Below are 21063 nucleotides of genomic sequence, written 5' to 3'. Positions count from 1 at the left end.
ATTTTGAGACAGAGTCTCATTCTGTTGCCCAGGCTAGAGTGCTGTGGTGTCAGCCTAGCTCACAGCAACCTCAAACTCCTGGGCTTAAGCAGTCCTACTGCATCAGCCTCCTGAGTAGCTGGGACTACAGGCATGCGCCACCATGCCCAGCTAATTTTTTCTATATATATATTTTTAGTTGTCCAGTTAATTTCTTTCTATTTTTTTAGTAGAGATGGGGTCTCACTCTTGCTCAGGCCATTCTCAAACTCCTGAGCTCAGACGATCCACCTGCCTTGGCCTCTCAGAGTGCTAGGATTACAGGCATGAGCCACTGTGCCTGGCTAGGAAAAGTTTTAAATAAAACTGATCCTGAAAGAGCTAAAAGCACTCTTCTTAACAAAAGGGACAAGCTTTCATGACTCTCAAAAAAGCATTCTGAATATTAAAACTTAAGGTATATTAACGACATTAAGAGGATCTCCTTCAGCTGGGGATCCTAAAATATTCTCATTCTATATTTTTATAAAAATACTGCCAATATATTTTCCTATATTTATAAACATTCCATTCACTTTATTTTAATTAACCCAATATCAATAAGTAAAAAAAGGGTTAACAATGAACAAAAGTTTAAAAGAGCAAAGAAAAATTTATGGACTATCAATTATCTAAAAGAAGAATACATATGATGTAGTTCCATTTCTATAAACTACTTATTGTACAAGTACTGTAAGTGTAACTATAATTAACTGTCTAATGAAACATGGGTCCCAAGTTGTAGGTAACAGAGAGCACTGGTAGTCATTTAGGCAAAGGATGCTAGGATTCCACTTGAATCCATCAGCAGTCTTAGACTTGCCTTTGCGAAATACTGCTCATGGGTGTGTGCATGGGTGTAGGTATGAATTTGTGTGTGCATGGGTGCACATACCATCTATGCAGCCAGAAGAGGTCAGCTTTTTACGATGAGTACGAGCATAATCCTGTAGGTTAGGTGCACTTGAAGAACCCCCGAGCACCGAGGTGCTAAACAGGCCCGCACAGTGAGACCCTGATGGGAGTTAGAGAAAATACATACACAACGGGTGTTCTTCCATTCACATGGGGAATTCATGCAGCATGCAATTAAATGGCTCTTACCACACATAAGGAAGCCTTTGAAAGTGCCTTGCACAGGCTCATAATATGCTTGTAATGTCCTGGTGATGTCAATTTTAATACAATACTTCTAATCACTACCATTTGTCATATGTACAAATGGGATAATTTAACACTGGGCAAAGTGTTATCTTTCGGGAAAAATTATATGTCTATACAATAATTAGACGAATACATCCTAAGTATTAAAACACTACTGTAAAAATTAATTTAGGACAAGAAGGGACTCTGTTAACCATTGTGCAAGAGCAGGCCATATAAAAAAACCTCTCCTAGCACAAATTTGGTCATATTAAATCAATATTTTTAATGGATGTCTATAAATGACAACTTTTTCCTGATACCCCTGAATTAAGAATTACTAATCTTTCTTATGAAATAAACTACAACAAAACTTATTTGTGAGAAGACCAAGTCCTTTCTGGTCATTCACTTTAAATTTCTAATACTTAACAAATGACTTAAGATCTTAATTAATGAGACCCCCCAATGAAACACATTATAAGCAAATAAAACAGCCAGTATAAATTGATACTTGATTTGTAGCAAAAGTCTTTGCATTCAAGCAAAACTTTCATCACTAAGGAAGGATTAAATAAATTTCTATCAAACATACTACGATACATCAATAAGAAGAGATAATATATAAATTTCTATGAAGATACTGTGGGAATATTAAAAGATATCATTAACTAAAGAAAGATCAAATATGTAGGCATCAACACAGTTCATATACCTAGTATAGAGATCACAGTGTGTATATAGTTGTGAAATATATTTATGATTTTATTAAATCTATTAAGACAACTATTTACAAAAAATAATATGCCATTGCTTCATACAGTTTATCAACCATGAGCTTAAACCAAAGTTTAGAAAGGTTTTTTTCCAATGTTGCTTTTAGTATTAGCAAAAATTCAATTATATTCTCTATAGGTCAATAAAAAGTAAAACTGCCGCTGTGCATTAGTTTTGCTTTGGTTTTCTTCAAAAGTTGCTCAAAAGGAAAATTAATATACCCATATAGGGTTTGAATACTCCCCACATTAAAAATCTTTTTAATTAGAAAAATAGAAAGTTCTTTTTTGCATACAATAGAATTTTTTTCATCTTTATCAAGTGGGAAAATAAAGTTTCCTTCATAAATTAACTTATAGAGTACAAGATTAAAAACCAGCATTGGCAAGTGGACTAAGTGTTTACCATTATGGGCATTCAAAAGGGTTGCATGACAAAATTAAATGTTATTTCTTATTCATTTTATCAAAACTTAATTTGGCATTATACACTCAACATTGCTGAACTAGTACACATTAAATAAAAACTAAAGCATAGCATTTGGTCATGCTTTCACCACTTAAGAGTTTTACATGTGTGCACAATAATGAATTTAAGAAATATATAGAATACAATTTCCTTTACACCACATACCTACAGTAGGATTCTGCTTCTGTTCCACAAGAGTTCTTGGTGTTCGCAGGTAATTAGTATTTTCAGATACAACCTGCATAAGGAAAGCAAAATAAATGAAGCAAAACAGTAAAATAAATTCAATGTCCATACTTCATATGCAGCCTGTTCCAGACAGACAAAGGTTAATAAGCTGTATGATAAATATTAGTAGAAACACATAAACATGAGAGATCATGCAAGATCCCCTTCTGAAGGGGGAGGCCATTTCATATGAGGTCCTTGCAATGAAGTGGTGCGAAGCAGGCATTCAGAATAAACATCATATATGAAACAAGACAGATGAAAAGAAATGATTAATAGATTGATATAATTTCACTCTTAAAAGAAGTCAAATGCCCACTCTTAAACAGCTCCTGTATTTGAAGGGGGAAAAAACAACCACAAACAAAAGACAAGACAGACAGAGACTGTTGAGGTCACCACACAATTACTGATCCATGCATGGGCTTTATCAGAGTAATCTTTAAATATTCACAGCCTTAATGGATACCATAATCCCTTTTCCTATAATCAAATGCATTATATTTCCAAAAGGAAATTGCTGAAATTATCAGAAAAGTCATGTGTGACAGCAGACCTTCCATTGTAATAAAAATCATAGTATTTTAAGTTTCCAAATGTCATCACAGAAAGTCCTTCTGAAGTCATTTTATTCTGATCTATACTGCTGATGGGCACACATTCACTTTCCCCCTCTAATCTTTTTTTTTTTTTGAGACAGAGTCTCGCTTTGTTGTCCAGGCTAGAGTGAGTGCCGTGGCGTCAGCCTAGCTCACAGCAACCTCAAACTCCTGGGCTCGAGTGATCCTTCTGCCTCAGCCTCCCGAGTAGCTGGGACTACAGGCATGCGCCACCATGCCCGGCTAATTTTTTATATATATATCAGTTGGCCAATTAATTTCTTTCTATTTATAGTAGAGACGGGGTCTCGCTCTTGCTCAGGCTGGTTTTGAACTCCTGACCTTGAGCAATCCGCCCGCCTCGGCCTCCCAAGAGCTAGGATTACAGGCGTGAGCCACAGCGCCCGGCCTTCCCCCTCTAATCTTAAAGAGAACTTTAAAATATTACACAGCTCAAAGGAAATCATAATGTATATATCCCTTAAATATTTCCAGATAATATTAATAATGAGGGAGAGAACCATCAATATGAACTGTATCTTCTTAATTAACACTGAACCACATAAATGTTGATATTTTAAAAAATGTTTATTAAAAAATGTTTATATTCTCAGCAAATTCCAAATGGAATCTAATTTTTCAATTGTGGGGGAAAAGTTACTAAATTTTCTTACCATCAAATTACATAATTTTGTTTCTGAAAGTTTTAAAGGACAATTAAGTCAAAGAAAGATTTCTTTCCTTTTTAAACAATTTTATTAACAAGCTAAATTTCCAGGAGAAGAAAATTTATTATTTTTTAAATCCTGGATATTTAAAACCTTCTCACTAAAAATGCTAAACACATGCAATGTAAGTGGTTTCTTTCCCTCCAATATTATCAGATATCATAAGCATTTTAAATGAACTCAAAATTAAAAAACAGAAGGATTTACTCTGATGTGAAATACAAGGGATTAGATGTCCTCAAAGACAGCTGTTTGTTGCTCTGAATGCAGGGAGGAAAAATGTTTAATGAAGTAAAGTTTAAAAACCTGTTGCCATGAGCCAAAAATACTGGATGTGAAAGCCAATGATTTGGGGGAGACAGGGGAAGAAGTGATTTGTTCCCCTGATCTGCGTCTTCGACGCCCAGTACCCACACCACTGGTATAATGCAGCCAGGTACCAGTACCCTCTGGGCTAGACACACTCAGGGGGCTCTCTTCCTGGAAGTGAGAAAGGGGGCAAAAAAAAAAAAAAAGCAGAGCATGCAAAGTTAGATACAACAGAGCCAAATGACCAGAAAGAAAAAAAAATACAGTTTGTTCGTATTTGCTTATCAATTTTTAAAAAACTATTAAACAGCAATTTGGGAGCCAAGTATTTCAATATTTGAGAATTTGATAGGAATGACTTATAAATCTAATTGCATGTGATAAGAATTATAGAAATATCTTATTACCTTAAAACACATAAATATTTATACTGCTTAATAGCTGTCCCTTCCCTCTTAAAACTGGAAAGATAATAGTTAAATTTCTTTTTTAACAATTTTTTAAATATGAAAGTATTCTACTTAATTTTGGATATTAAAGAGATTTAGTGCCATTTTGAATGAACTTTTCAACCCAAAGCACTGAAGAATCGTGCAAAGGGCTGAAGAGATTTCAATGTATATAATTTAGAAAAGAAAATCTGTCAGACATTTTAAAAAAATTCTGAGATCCTAAGATGGACTCAAATTGTATTTGTTTACACTTTCAAGCTACCTATTTGTTTACCCCCTCCAGAGATTATTTACAGAGTTCAGTAGGCAAAACATGCAGCAAACATTTTCATTTTATGTTTGCATATTCAGGTTTCAGACAGTGAGGACAGAGTAAAATCTACTTGCACAAAATGAAGAGAATAGTCTTTTTCTCTGTGTGTCTTTTGGAAGTACAAACTTCTGATATCCATGGAGATGATAGACGCTGGAAAAAGTCTTCAAGGTTTTACTTGAATAATTTACCTTATGGAAGTAAAAGTTTAGCATGGCATAGAAATAATTTCTTGAAATCAACTGTTTAAGTATTTATGAGAAAAAGGTTTGTAAATGTGTTCTATGTTTTAAAAGTTAACAAGGGCAGCAATTTTGTTGAAGGTTTTACAAATATAGATGAGTTACAAAATGGAGACAACAATACATTTTTCTGTATCAGTGTTATTTATATAGGCTTGTTGGAAAGCAGAGAAGAGAGTTTAATGGTGAAATTCTGAACACTTTGATTAACTGCAAACTGACTACCTGTTCCATAACACATCAAAATCACTGCCCTCATACAAATAGTAGTTTAAGTTATATTACTATAGGTTATTTTCTGACTTTCTGAGGTTAAGAATACCTAAACATAACTTCAGATTTCTCATTTTTCAATTAAACTATAATAGAACAAATAATTCTAAATTCTGTGATTGTTAGCCACCCTCTTTTTCTTTTAACTACCTTTTATAATTAATTTAAAATATCACATTCAAGAGAACCTTAACTAGCATATAATTTCTATTATAAAGTTATAAAAATCTACTTTGACAGATGTTTGTCTATACAAAATTGCCAAACTCGAATACATGTACATTTGAAATTTGAGAATCATAAACCACTTATGTTTGTATAATTTGGGGCTGTAGAAATAAGCATAATTCCTTTTGTTGTTGGTGTTGTTTATATATTCACCCATCAACTGCTAAATAATATTATACCTCATTCTTTAGACTTGGCTTTTTTTATTTTTTTTTATTTTTTTTTTTATTTTTTTGAGACAGAGTCTCACTTTGTTGCCCAGGCTAGAGTGAATGCCATGGCGTCAGCCTAGCTCACAGCAACCTCAAACTCCTGGGCTCAAGCGATCCTTCTGCCTCAGCCTCCCAAGTAGCTGGGACTACAGGCCTGCACCACCATGCCCGGCTAATTTTTTCTATATATATTAGTTGGCCAATTAATTTCTATTTATAGTAGAGACGGGGTCTCGCTCTTGCTCAGGTTGGTTTTGAACTCCTGAACTCAAACAATCCGCCCGCCTCAGCCTCCCAGAGAGCTAGGATTACAGGCGTGAGCTACTGTGCCCGGCCCAGAATTGGCTTATTTAAGCAAAAAAAAACTTTCTAACTTAAAAGTTGATGGTTCTATCTTAATTTCTTGCTTTATATTTTTAACATTTAGAAAACATTTATAAGCACTGACCTCAATCAGTGTTAGAAGACTCATCATACAGGATGTAAAGATGACCCAAAATAAGTTATTTAAAAAGTATAAAAATGAGCCGGGCGCGGTGGCTCACGCCTGTAATCCTAGCTCTCTGGGAGGCTGAGGCGGGCGGATTGCTCGAGGTCGGGAGTTCGAAACCAGCCTGAGCAAGAGCGAGACCCCGTCTCTATTATAAATACAAAGAAATTAATTGGCCAACTAATATATATAGAAAAAATTAGCCGGGCATGGTGGCGCATGCCTGTAGTCCCAGCTACTTGGGGAGGCTGAGGCAGGAGGATCGCTTGAGCCCAGGAGTTTGAGGTTGCTGTGAGCAAGGCTGACGCCATGGCACTCACTCTAGCCTGGACAACAAAGCGAGACTCTGTCTCAAAAAAAAAAAAAAAAAAAAAAAAAGTATAAAAATGTATACAGATGTTAAAGCTTTACTTAAGCTTCATTCTAATTGCTCAACTGTCCTTTTAAATGTTATTTTATTAGTTATTTAAATATTATTTTATTACTGAGCATAAGAATTAGTCTAACCTATTTACTTGCATATTTTGACACAAAGGTAAACTTTTCAATTATATCATCAACTTTTCAAATTCCTATACAGACTGCAATCTAGCTAACAATTTAGAATCTCACTTCTTAATCAACAGTGTCACTGGAATCAGTTATTGCTAAAGCATGTCTGGCAATCCCTCTCTACTTTTAATTAAAAATTATTTCTGATCCATTATATCAGACTTTTTAAAAAGTTTTTCACTGAAGAATAACCTGAGGTAACAAAACCAAAAAAAAAGGATCAGCTTATAACATTCTTAGAAAGGCCTTATTATTTCCTAACTGCTTCTATATTTTTAGAAATTTATTTGAAAAATGGACAAATTTGACAAGAAATTTGTTAGGTTCCCAAGTTCCATAATTAAAGCTGTATTTTCTTTTCTGTTTTATTAAAATATAGTTAGTTTGCTTTATGGAAAGCATGCTCTGACATATATACTTACTTCATTTGTAGTTATCTTCCTAGATCTTGGAAGTGGAGACTTCCTGTGTATATAAATTGGCTCTGACACCACTGGTTTAAACAATATTACAGCTCGATCAACCTCATCTTTTTTAGAAGTATGTGGTTCGTCGTCATCAATTTTAGAAGATCTCCTGCCTTCATTCTGTGGGCAAAGAATACAGCACACTTTAAAAATTCAGATTAAAAACATCTATTCTGATGAACAAATTCAAACCACCACTGGTATAGTCACTTGAAGTACATATAAAATTTGTTTACTCAAATGAATTAATATTAACTGAACTCTAACGGCCTAGTATTATGTGAGTACTATGACAGAAATGACAGTCTCTGATTGCATAAAATACACATACTCTATGGAGAAATTAAACAGCAAAATGACAATTAAAAACCAAATAAAACAAAGTGGTTAGTTAAATTTCATCAAATACACAAGTAGGTAATAATAATCAATGACAGAAAGAGGTCAGTTTTGTTATACAGGAATGTCATCAACATGAGCATGAACTAAAACAAAATTTGAATTTATAAATTTTAGAATATTTAAATCTATTCCAAATATTCCCAATAAGTGTGATGATTGCATAAAAAGTAATAATCATTCGATGACCCACTAAGTATTTATTGAGTATGTAGCGTGTTTCTCCGAAAATAAGACAGGGTCTTATATATATTTTTCCTCAACAAGACACCCTAGAGCTTATTTTCAGGGGATGTGTTATTTTTTTAAAGTATGGTACCACAATCTACATTTATTCAAATATAGTTAAGTCATCTTCTTCTGGAACATCATCATATCTCTCCAAACCCTGAATTCCATCCTGAATTTCTTGCGACTCTATTTCCTTTAGAACCACTGGCACCAATCTCTCATGTCAAGCAATAGAGCTCTCATGGGGCAGATGAGAAGGGCTGCTCGTCTTCTTTACTGCTCGGCGAGGAAATGCATGAGTTGTGCAGATGTGCTGCGTAGCCACACCCATCACAAGGTCTTATTTTTGGAGTAGGGCTTATTTGCACAAATGCTTAGAAATCCTGCTTAAGGCTTATTTTATGGGTAGGTCTTATTTTCAGGGAAACACGGTACCATCTGCCAGGAACTATACTAGGACACAAATGAATAAAATACAGTCCCAGATGAAAGAATCTCACACAGACAAGGTAAAATATTTCCATCTGTAATAGAATGGATAAATTGGGCCATAGTCACAGAGTAAAACATATTTTAAAGCAATAAGAATGGACAAACTAAAACTAAATGCAACTACATTGATGAATCTTATAAATATAATATTCACCAAAAGAAGCCAAGCTGAGTATGTAAAAACCCTCATGAAATTAAGGTCTACAGAGAATAAAAAAGATGTACTTTGACCAGATAAGGGATATCTAAAACTTGAAGCAATCATCGTAGTTATTAATAAAACATTAAGAGTGCCCACTATCACTAAATTTATTCGTTTTACTAGACATCTGTCATCATTAATGGATGATATGATCATATACATAGAAAATCCAAATGACTCTATGAGTAAATTATTAGAATAGCAGTACATAGCAAGTTTGCTAGTTATTATGTAAAATCTTTATACACAAATGAGTTAAGGCAAGGTGCAGAAGCTCATGCCTGTAATCCTAGCACTCTGGGAGGCCATGGTGGGATGATCACTTGAGGCCAGGAGGTTGAGACCGACATGAGCAAGAGCAAGACCCTATCTCTACCAAAAATAGAAAAATTAGCCAGGCACAGTAGCATGCACCTGTAGTCCTAGCTACTTGGAAGGCTGAGGCAGGAGAATCATCTGAGCCTGGGAGTTTGAGCTTGCAGAGAGCTATGATGTTATCATGCCATTGCACTCTAGGCCCAGATAACAGAGTTAGACCCTGTCTCAAAAAAAAAATTAAAATTCAATATGATAGTAACAAACAAACAGTAATTTAAATAAACCATTTATGATAGCATCAAAAACTATTCAAAAAAACTAGGAAATAATCTGGCAAAGAAGCTATAAGGCTTAATTAAAAATTATAATTTTAATCAAAAAATATAAAGTATAGCTGAATAAATTCAGAAATGTATCGAGTCCTTAGACTAGAAAACCCAATATTGCAAAAGTGTCATTGTTCACAAAATTGACTGTAGAATTAATGTAATCCCAATCAAAATCCCAAAAAGTTCTTCTCAGAACATTATAAGATGATCATAAAATGTACGCAAAATTGCAAGAAACCTGAAATATTCAATGTAATCTTGAAGAAAAATAAAGCTGGAAGAAAGAGACAAAGAGAGCAATAGAGCAATACTAACAGTTTAGAAACCAACCCACAATATATGTCTGTAATACTAAAATTAGTACTGCAGGCAGTAGGGAAAGGATGAAGAGTTGAATATATGGTTCTGGGACTAGTTATTCATAAAGGCAAAAAACCAAAACTGGACTGCATGCACATCACACATACTATATACAAAAAAGTCAGTGTCGGTAAATTAAAGAAATAAGGAAAGAAAATGATGCCAGATGAAAGAAGAATTATAGGAAGGAATAAGAAACAATGGGAATGGAAAATATGTAGGTAGATTTAAATTGACTTGTGAGACATGCTCTAACACATATAATTATTTCCTTAAGAAAACATGTACAAACATTCTAATAGGCCACTATTTTAATATAATATTCTAATATATTCAAATATTCTAAGTCTAAATGAATAATAATGACCTGTGGGATTTAAAATATATTTTCTAAAATATATATACTTAAAATACATGACAAGAATAATAAGTGGAATAGAGAGTAAAAAATTCATTAAGATGTTTTAAGATGCTTACATTGTCTAGTTAGTAGAAGTGTTAATTTATATTAGAATTTAACAAATCAGGAATTTATGTCATTAGCCCTAGGGTAACCAACCATTCAAAGAAGAGTAAAAGAATGTAAAATTACCAGGCATCCTATTGAAGGGGGAAAACACTTAACACAAAAGGCAGTAAGAAGTGAGAAAAAGGACTAAAAAACAGGTAGGACAAAGAACAAATAATAGAATGGTTTAAGGTGATATAATAAATCCAAACTGTATCAATAACAGATTCTACAAGAGAAGTACTAATACATTACCAGCCACTAGATGTCATGAATTAATTTCTCTCCTACACATTTAGAATGGTATTTAGGTATCATCCTTGGGACAACTGAGAATACAGTCCCTCAAACTATTCTATATTGTGTGGTTCAGATGAAGAACCTGTGAAAGGCTAATAACACTTAAAGGGAAGAAACATAATTAGAAATCAGAGGATACTCTTCACAATGAGAAAAGGATTAATCTACCAGAAAGACAGATCAAAATATCATTAGAAATATACACATGCAAACTGAAGCTCAACATAAGCTAAGAAGGAAAAACCCTAGTATACAGCACAGGTTTTCTTACTAATATATACCAGTGCTTCCTAGGGATAAGGATAAATTAGAAATAGATCAGCTTTTCCAGTGATGAAAAACCCATTTTGAATCACCATAATCACTAATTGAATTAAGATGATCTAGGATTACTATTTCTCTTACAGTTCCCTTAGACTAGCTACCCATCGACCACAACTTCAAATTATCTCTGCAGTTTTTAATATTCAATGTCCAATATTCTATCAATAATAGCCTGGATTATAGGAAAATATCAAAAATCAAGAGAGAAAAACAAGATGGACCCACTGGTGATCCAGATAATGATGTGGTCAGCTATAAACTTTATAATACCTGAAATTAACATGTTCACATAATTAAAAGTGAAACTAAAAATGTCACGTAAGAAATAACTAGAAATTATAAAAAGAACCAAGTAGGAATTCTAGAGCTGAAAAACATAGTAACTAAACCCTACTTATTGTGTTCTAAAATTAAAAACTTGATGAGTAAGGTTTAACAGCAGATTAAAAATAACTATAGACAGAATTAGTGAACTAGAAGAGAGGTACAAAGAAAATACTGTGCCTGAAGCTTAGAGACAAAAAAAAAAAAAATGATAAAAAATACAGAGAAGAGTATAATACATGGCCAAAGGGTTTAATATACATGGTAAGTAAGCTTAATACATATGTAACTTAAATCTCAGAAAAAGAGGAGAGAATGGGTATAGAGTAGTTATTTAAAGAGATAATAATGCCTGCTATTCCAAAAAACAACAAAAGACATCAAATCACATGTACTGGAAACACCATCAACCCTAAGCAGGCATATCAAAATAAAACTGCTGAAAATGAAAGAATCGGATAATGTTGAAAGCCTATTCAAGAAGGAAAAAGAATTAAAAAAGGGAGCAAATGAAACACAGAAGAGATGAAAAAATACAATACAAATAATAAGGTGGTGCAATTAACCTAAATACATCAGTAATTACATTGAATGGTTAAATTTGCCAAGTCAAAGACAAGATTATTATAAATATAGATTAAAACCCCAAATCTAAATACATGCTGCTTACAAGTCACACATCATAAATATAAGAATACAGAAAAGTTAAAAGTGTAAAATAATTTTAAAAAGACATCAAGAAAAAGCTGAACCAAACAAAACTGGTGTAGCTATAATACCAAAGTAGACTGTAAGGCAAGCATTTTCTAGGCAGAAATAGGGACATTTCATAATGAGAAAAATATATAAGGAAAATATAAAAATTCCAAATTTGTATGCATAGCTTCAAAATGTGAATCAAAAATTCTCAAAACTTTAAGGAAAGATGATCGAATCACAGTGGAATATTTTCACACAAATCATTCTAAGTAATTGACAGAGCAAGAAGAACAAAAAATCTTTCAAGGAGACAGAAAATTTGAACAAAACTATTAATAAACTCTACCTGACTTGTATTGAACACCTGTACTGAACAAAGGACAAGAGAAAATACACACTTTTCAAGTGTATATGTGGCATTTATCAAAAATTAACCATATGCAAGCCCATAAGGCAGTTCCCAATATATTTCAAAGCAAAGAAATCACACCAAGTATATTCTCTGACAAAAGTGGAATTAAGTTAGAATCATCTGATAATAAATGCTTATATGGAAAATTTCCATATGTTTGGAAATTAAAGAATCACTAAACCAATGAATCAAAGAAAAATCACATGGAAATCATAAAGTACGAACTGAATGATAAAACCTACTTGTGTGTTTCAGCTGAAATCATGTTTACAGGGAAATTTATAGCTCCAAATGCAAATATTAGAAAAATAAAACTTGAAAATACATGGTCTGAGTAGCCACCAAAATAAGCTAGAGATATGGCAACAAAATAAATCCAAGGAAAGCAGAAGTAAGGAAATAGAAACATAACATGAAAGATTAATGAAATTAAAAGACAAATGCACAATAAAGATAATCAACAAGGGAAACTGTTGGTTCTTTGAAAAGACTAAGAAATCATAAATTCTTGCCAATACTCAAGAAAAAAATGAGAAAAAGCACACAACAAACTTACCATTATGGAAAAAGGGACATTATAGATCTTATAGACAATAAAAAGATAATATAAGGATATTATTAACTGTATTCCCTAAATTTGAAAATTTAGATGAAAGAAAAGCATGACTTACCAAATGGATATAAAAAGAAAAATGTAAGGATTAAAATGCAACAATTCTTGCCAAGTGCTTAGCATGGAATCGTCTTCAAGCAAAACAACAACAACAACAACAACAACAAAACTATAGTTATTCATTCTAAACACTGGGCTTAAATCCAAATAATCTAAATAAAAGATAAAATTCAGAAGTATGCTGATATGCATAAAAATGCTGTCTACCCAAATCATACTTAAAAAAATTGTAAGCCATTTTGCTACTTAGTAGTTGAAAGAATTATTATTTAGTACATAATAAAAACTCTTACAGAAACCCCATATAAATCTAAAATGAAAGTAAGCAAGCACTCAAAGTTCTACCTTCATTACCTCTCTGGAAGCTGGTCTATATCCATAACCAGATGGTAAATTTTTGTCTTCTTCACAGCCTTTGGCTCCTGGACTAAAGTGTAATTCAACATGAAAGCGTTCCTCGGAGGAAAGATCCTAAAAAAATATGACAGAAGATTTTTAAAATGAGAAACTTTAAGCTATTTATTTCTGGAACCACAGAAATCAAGAGCTCTGTTTACCTTGTTAGGATCCTCATAAAGCATGATAACAATCTGAGTCATGTAGTTGAGTTCATTGACAACATTTAAATAATCCATAGCTCTTTTCCACTGTTCATCCTTTGATTCCTGAACAAAAAGTATATAGGGTAAGCATTTTCTCATACTGTATTACTTGAAAATTACTTTATTGTCTCTATGGTAGCTTGTTTAATCCTGAGTGATATCACACAAATAAGTTGAATACTTACATGTACAATCTTTCAAATAATTCCACTACCTATAAAAGTCTTAATAAGTTACCTAAGCTTATTTAAGTAAGTTATTAATATTGACCAGTAATCTTACCTGTAGTACAGGTTTGAGTATCACTAAGAAGAAAATACAAAATCCAAAACTTTTTGAGCACCTAACTGGATTTTTGGATTAGGGATGTTCCACTGGTAAGTATAATGCAAATATTACAAAATCTGAAACACTTCTGGTCCCAATCATTTTAGATAAGCGATATTCACCTTTGTTAGAAATTTTAATAACTTTTTCTTTAAAAAAAAAGAAAAAAACAACTTATAGAAAGTAAAAAATAAAGACTCTCTTGAAATATTATACTCATTACTAAATTCTGAGGGTAAGGGACAGGTTTTAACCTTGTAAGTCCCAAAGTACCTAATATAGTATCATGCTTCATAACCACAGAATATTATAAGAGTAGTGGTATTTTTTTTTGCACCATTAGATACATGCCTATGTATGGTGATATTCAAAATATCACAGCACAAAGTGGCATACATAAATTCTATTGATCTTACCATCTACTTCACCATTCCTTCATCTTCATTTAGAGAATCATTGGTCTTTATACATGTAATGATAGACAATCAGAACTGAAAGGAAACTTAGAGAGTATGTACTACCAGCATTCAAAGTAGAATATTCTACCTGAAAAGGTAAAACTACTCAAAGTACCAAGTCTCTAGTAAATACTCAACAGGGTCTATTCATACCATATGTACTACACAGATAAATTTCCTTCATTGCATATATGTAATAAACATTATAAATACATAAAAGCACCCAGCAACTTTTTGTATACAGTAACAGTATACAATATTTTGGATTTGGATATAGAATGTGCTTTGTTTTAAAAAATAAATTATAAGACCACATACCATGTATTTTTAAAAAAATTCAGCATATATTTCCTTTTATTTTAGACATATATTCCTAAACTAAGTAATACTCTAGTAAAAAGTGTGTGTATGCGTGTGTGTTTGGAAGGTGACATGTGCAAAGATGTGTAGTTCTTCAAAATTGATAGGGGAAAACATAAATTAGCTTAGCATTATTGAGTTTCACTACATGTAAATTACTGTAAATGATGAGTTTAAATTAAATAATGAAAATGTTCATTAGGTAAATAGAGCAATTAGACTTTGTGATACTACATTATTAAGAACATCATCTAATATCCAATGCAGTGGTACAGTTAGATTTTGCTAGGTTTGCTCTAATGAATAGATAATATTAAATTATATTTAGTAGTAACTTGTAAAATATAATATATAAGAAGCCTCAAAACACTTTTTCAAATTAAGGCCCATTACATGTATTCCCTGAAATCTTTTTTATAATTTTATTTCCTTAACAAACCTTTAAAAAAATCTACTTCAGAGAGGTAGATTTTACCCAGTTTATTTGTAATAATCTAAAATTACAATTGGGAATACACTGAACAAGGTTTTAAGTATATTACTTCCAGATTCTTAAAAGGTTAATGAAAGTTGGAATAATGAAAACAAGACATTTTGGTATAGATTTTATATTTCACTTTAGTAAATACATATAAATTTTTTCCCACTTGGAAGCATGGATTTTTAAAAGAATGGAATTATTCATTTTTGTTTTAGAAATACAGCCTGAATTCAAAATATGCCCAATAAGCTCTAGCTCCACTACTACCACCCAAGTCCAAATGAGATCATTTTTCTTTAGACCACTGTAATAGTTTTCAAACTAGTTTCCTCATACCCACTCTCACCTATTGTCCACATGGCAGCCAAAGCCACTTACTTCCCTGCTTAACCTTTCAATGGCTTCCCAATCCCCTTCTAAGGCACTGGCTCTTCAACTATATCTGCTGCCATTTTACCCATCATTCACTACTATGCTCCAACCGCAGGCTTTCTATTGGTTCCTGTAGTCCTCAGGTTCTCTCTACCTTCTATCTACATGTAAGAGAGTCAAAAAAAGGACCACATAAGAGATGTAGCTCTTCTTCTCAAAAACAATCCCATCATTACTACTGGATATACAAGCTCTTGCTTTGCTAATTAAAGGTCATTCTTTTCCACTGTATCTTTTATTAAAGCTCCACAAATCCATGTTTATATGCAAGAATGTCACTTTACTATTCCTTAATGGGACAAAGAAGAAACCAAAACAAGAAGAAAGAACACATGGATTTGAAATTTTGATTGAAACAAAACACTGAATAGCCCTGGAGTTACTTAGGTAACAATTACCAAGACCTAATAAGACAGACTAGGAAACAAGAGACATAACATCATTATAAATCTCAATGCCCTTTATTTTAAAAGTACATAAGAAAATAAAATTGGTTTTCTTTTAAAGATCACTTTGTCTACAGATGTAGACGGGTATATTAATATACAGGAGGGTATATTAATATATACATAGAAAAACAAAAGAAAATTCTAATCTTTTTGGTAGTTTAGACACGGCTGATATAGATGAGATCCTAGACTTCAAATTTATGCTGTAACAGGATAAGACTGGAAGGGATGGCATTGGAGAAGAAATGAAATGAGTCTGTATGTGGGAGGAATATGAATTATTGTGGCCAATGGGCATTATTGTGGCTGATTGTATTTTCCAAAGATGGTTGCCACATATATTCAATCCTACATATCATTCTTACAATGTGACAGTAATATGGGTTATTTCCCCTCCCTTTGAACCTGAAGAGATCTCTGTGACTGCTTCAATCAACAGAGCTCAACAGAAGTGATGCTATATGACTTAGACGTTAGGTCATGAAAATGCCATGTACTTGCACCTTGCTCTCTTAAGAAGCTCACTCTTGGAACCCAGCTGCATTATTTTGAGGAAGCAGGTCAAATTAAGAGGTTATACATAGGTGTTCTAGCTGATAAGTACAGTTGAGGTCCTGCCTGACAGCCAACATGAAACACCAGATGTGAGAGGAACCTTTGAGATGATTTGAATCCCAGCTATTATCTGACTGCAACCTAATAGAGACCCTAAGTGAAACTGCCCAGTTGATCCAAGTCAATCCTATGAGCTGTGAGTAATAAAAATGAAATGATTGTGGTTGTTTTAAGCTACTAAGTCTTGGTATGTCATTACATAATAGGAGATAAGAGGCACACTGTTTAACTTAACCAAACAAGTCCTGTCAATTCTGACCCCCAAATGACTCAAATTCATCAGCTTCTCTTTATTCCACTGCCACCAGTCTATAGCATCACCTAAAATATTCCATGTTATTGTTTGCTTAAATGGATCTTCTCTGAAGGAAAGAGAACATGTCCTTATCCTCAAAATCTAGCCAAGTGCTTAGTATACAGCAGACCCTTAAGAAGTGATAACAAATAGTAAAAATTAATGATGAATTACTAAAATTTTACAGTGAAAATAGCTGAGTTAGTGATTTGATTACAAATTCAAGGAAACATATTTGTTAGATTGAAACAACATTCTACTTACATTGCATAAGGCACCATAACGAAGAATAGATAGTAAAGAATGTACATGACTTTCACTGGTGAAATATAATCTAGTACGAACATGACGCTCAGGAGACAGAACACCCCTGGAATACCTAAAGTTATTGACAAACAGTGTTAAAATATAACCATAAAAATCAAAAAACTTATTAAGTATTGAAATTATTTTGTAAAATTGAATTTAACCTTACTTGAAGTAAAAGACCGTAAGTAAATCTATCACTTTTCCAACCACAATTGAGGAGTTATATCTTAGTAGATATTATTCTAATATGAAACTAACTGCAACTAACTAGGACCTCTGAAGAGTAGTCAAAGAATAGACTTAATATTAGTCAAGTTCACTGTAAATAAGTCATTTTAGTTCCTCTAGTAGCAATGACAGAGGTCATAGTCCTAAAGAAGCTCACAGACATTAATGCTGCTGCATGGGGTACACACTGATGTTGTCAAGTGAATGATGAAACACATCCCCTATTCCCCATTAACCTCAGTTTTCTCTAAATTGAAGCCCAAAAAGAACCCTGGCTGGAAATTAATAAGTATACCTAGGTAACTACATTTCCACAGTGTGCCAATGATACACTCCTGAATCCTTCAATGGAACATCAAAAGGTAATTTAGATTTGAAGTACGCAAAAATAGATGATTAGAGGTTTAAATAACCAGGATAGTTTCTTACACAGGATGGAGTTTATTTACAGTGTCATCATCTTGTGTCCTCTGAAGGTCTGAACGAATTTTTCTAACTAGAGGAGTACAGTAGCCTTTGGCAATCTCCAGTTTTTCAGCTTTAGTTATACCATATTCCTGAGCAGAAAATACATGATATTAGAAAAAGGGTAAAATGACAAATATCACTAACAAATACACTCCTGAATTAAAAAACTCTAGTGAAACAAATATTTTATCAAGTCTTTTTTGAACATTAGACAACCCCAAGTGTGCAATTTTTTTTGCAATTGTAAATGTATTGTTTCTAAACTATTACATATAATTGAAAGGATTTTGTGATGGAACTGAAAAAGTAATTTCTGAAGAGGGAGGACGAATCAATGAATGCAATGTTTATGTATAGTATTCAATTCAAACAAAGTTTAAATGTAAAAATAATCCTAAAAGATAGATAGATTGGATTAAGGCCACAAACATTAAAGCACAGAATAAATAGGCAATAAACAATATGAAAAGCAATATAAACTAAAACTATGATAGTTTTGTCTCTCCAAATGTCAAAGATTAAGAAGGCTAACACATTCTTCAAAAGCTTTTAGCCAATATTTTAAAAGTTTTAACTACTGGTGAGCAAAGATTCTACTAAGTTATCAAATTTAATTATGTCTATCATCACTATGAATTAATCAGATTCATAAAGAATTATTATACAATGTGAACTGTTAAGAAAACATAGCAATTATAAGAGTAATTGCAATGAATATTACAAAGTGATAGATTAGAAAATGACTTATGTGAGAAAAGAAAAATCCATGCCATGAGTATGCGGAAGGGAAGAAGGAGAGAAAGGAAGAGGGCAGAAAGTGGGAAGGAGAATAGGGATGAGGGAAGAAACACATATACCCTCTCTTTCCAAGTTCATTCTGAAATATCTCGATTTAAAAGCTATTTCCTGTTACCAGATTCCTCAAGAAAGATTCACATAGAATATCAGTGTAGACAACAGATCTCAAAATTGCCTAATAAAGAAAATCAGCACTTTCATTGATTACAGATGAAAGACATGCAAAAATGGAACTCGTTTGGGTCATTTACCTTAAACTGAAGCTGAGTTGGTTCAATAATCTTGCCAATATAGATACCTATGAAGTGGGTGCAAAAGGGATATATATGCAATTGTGGATGTATGTGTAAACCAAAGTAAAATGTTGGAATTTTGAAATATCATCAGGTGAAAATTTTTTTTTTTAATTTGTTACCAGCAAGGTGTGAGGAAACAGGCATTTTCATATATTTCTGGTCTGGGTAAAAATGGTTATGATTTCTGGAGCTTCAGAAATAGTCTTAAGAGCATGGAAAGATGTGTAAAGAGTGTGAAAGAAATAAAAGGATCCAGATTTCCAAATATGAGAAATTGGTTAAATAAATTATTCTTACATTCACACCACTCATCCATTAGTAATAATAATGCATATATAGCTTTACTAATGCGAAAAGAAGTTCTTAATGCTAAATGAAGGAAAAAATAAGGTTGTGAAATAGTACGCTTTTCCCAATTCCATTTTTGTAAACAATATGTTATATTGCATTTATGAGAAAAAGTAAATGAGCATGAATTTAAGGAAAGTGGCTTTTAAGAATATTCTAAAACAGGGACATTTTTCTTTAGTTGTAGTGATTTTTTGAGATTATCTATATTTTCTAGTTTTATAACAAAGATATATTACTTTTGTAACAAAGAAACCTTTCTCTTCAAAACAGTGACATATTTGCTTATCTGCCACCATCAATTAGGACCAAATAATTTTTAGATATTCAAGTTCCCATACATAGTTACAATATTTCTGCCACAAATAGAACTAATTACATAAATACCAGGTGAAGCTATTTAAAGGCTTCCTATGGTGAGTTTAATGTCATTAAACTTTATAGAGCAAAGCTATTATAAAGAATCTTTAGCATTTCATAATCCATAGACAACCAAAGAAATTATCTTCAAACTTCAATAAATGTGTCATCTCAATTAAGAGAATTTTAATATCAAATTTGGTCTTTAAATGTTCTTATCTACCACCATATCACTGTGACTATTTTAAAACAACATTTTTAAACCAAGACCTTATTTTCTGAAAATTCAGTCTGGTTAAAAAGTGAAATGTTGATTCTATTATACCATAAATACCTATGAAAATTAAAATTAGTTTTACTGTTAAAATAACTAAAAATAACAGACCACATTTATCATATAAGTTTAGATATGATTGAAATTACTTTAATTTTCAAGGCACAGATATAAGAATTAATCAATTTTTAATGGTATAGTATCACTTTGAATTATATCAGAATGTATATACATTTTTCTTGCACAGGAATGATACCCCATTAATCTACATTAGTTCATTCTAAACAAGTTAAAATTTTATATTATTTGACCGAATCATCAAGTTTTGTAACTTGAAATATTCTTTATTTTCTTGAGAACTACAAATGTAAAATTTTATTTTTTCTATTACATACATTTTCATTACACATTATTACTATAGGATAATGTTTATCATTTTTAATTATCTTTTCAGTGATTGAAAGTATCTACATATTGCCCATGGTTTTTGGATTTATGAGGGCTAAAGTAACAAAGCAAGATAATATTTACTAATCTGAATTCAACACCCCACTAAAAAAAAGAAGAAATCTCAAGTTTCGGCCACAAGAAGGACTGTGAAACCAAAAAGTTAGGGAGGTAAACCCAAGTTGTCCTCTACTCAATTTAGAAAATAATCGCAGGACGCCATGAAAGCACATAAAAAGAACTTTGCTTTTAGTGTTATGAATTTACCAAAACTTAGTTATGAATTTACCAAAAAAGGACTGATTCCTATGAGCTTAAGCTTGAGCATAATTTTCTCTGAAGAGTCCCAAGGTTTCAAAAATAAATAACTTATGCAAGAAAAATAATTTTAGAGTTTTCTTCGAACAAATTTTCAGACTATTGTGAAAATCTAACCTAATTTCAGC

General features: G+C 32.4%; 1 protein-coding gene across 21 annotated transcripts in view; it reads right to left on the bottom strand.

Moving 5' to 3' along the window:
- Window positions 1-21063, bottom strand: part of PPIP5K2 (diphosphoinositol pentakisphosphate kinase 2) — an 83674-nt gene that overhangs the window by 21738 nt on the left and 40873 nt on the right. For 12 of the 21 annotated variants that reach the window (XM_076008226.1, XM_076008228.1, XM_076008231.1 and 9 more), the window contains 9 exons: window positions 18056-18183; window positions 17354-17468; window positions 13628-13735; window positions 13425-13541; window positions 7455-7619; window positions 5106-5226; window positions 4268-4437; window positions 2572-2644; window positions 914-1033 (listed from right to left, as the gene is read on the bottom strand). In XM_076008226.1, the coding sequence (XP_075864341.1) occupies window positions 914-1033; window positions 2572-2644; window positions 4268-4437; window positions 5106-5226; window positions 7455-7619; window positions 13425-13541; window positions 13628-13735; window positions 17354-17468; window positions 18056-18183 (1117 nt within the window). Of the gene's footprint in view, window positions 1-913; window positions 1034-2571; window positions 2645-4267; window positions 4442-5105; window positions 5227-7454; window positions 7620-13424; window positions 13542-13627; window positions 13736-17353; window positions 17469-18055; window positions 18184-21063 lie in introns of all 21 variants that reach the window. The other 9 variants (XM_076008245.1, XM_076008234.1, XM_076008235.1 and 6 more) reach the window with 5 other exon arrangements.

Source organism: Microcebus murinus, chromosome 11 (assembly GCF_040939455.1).
Source record: "Microcebus murinus isolate Inina chromosome 11, M.murinus_Inina_mat1.0, whole genome shotgun sequence".
NCBI classification, from domain to species: domain Eukaryota; kingdom Metazoa; phylum Chordata; class Mammalia; order Primates; family Cheirogaleidae; genus Microcebus; species Microcebus murinus.
Note: the sequence above shows the minus strand (reverse complement) of the source record. Positions and strands in the feature narration are given on the sequence as shown.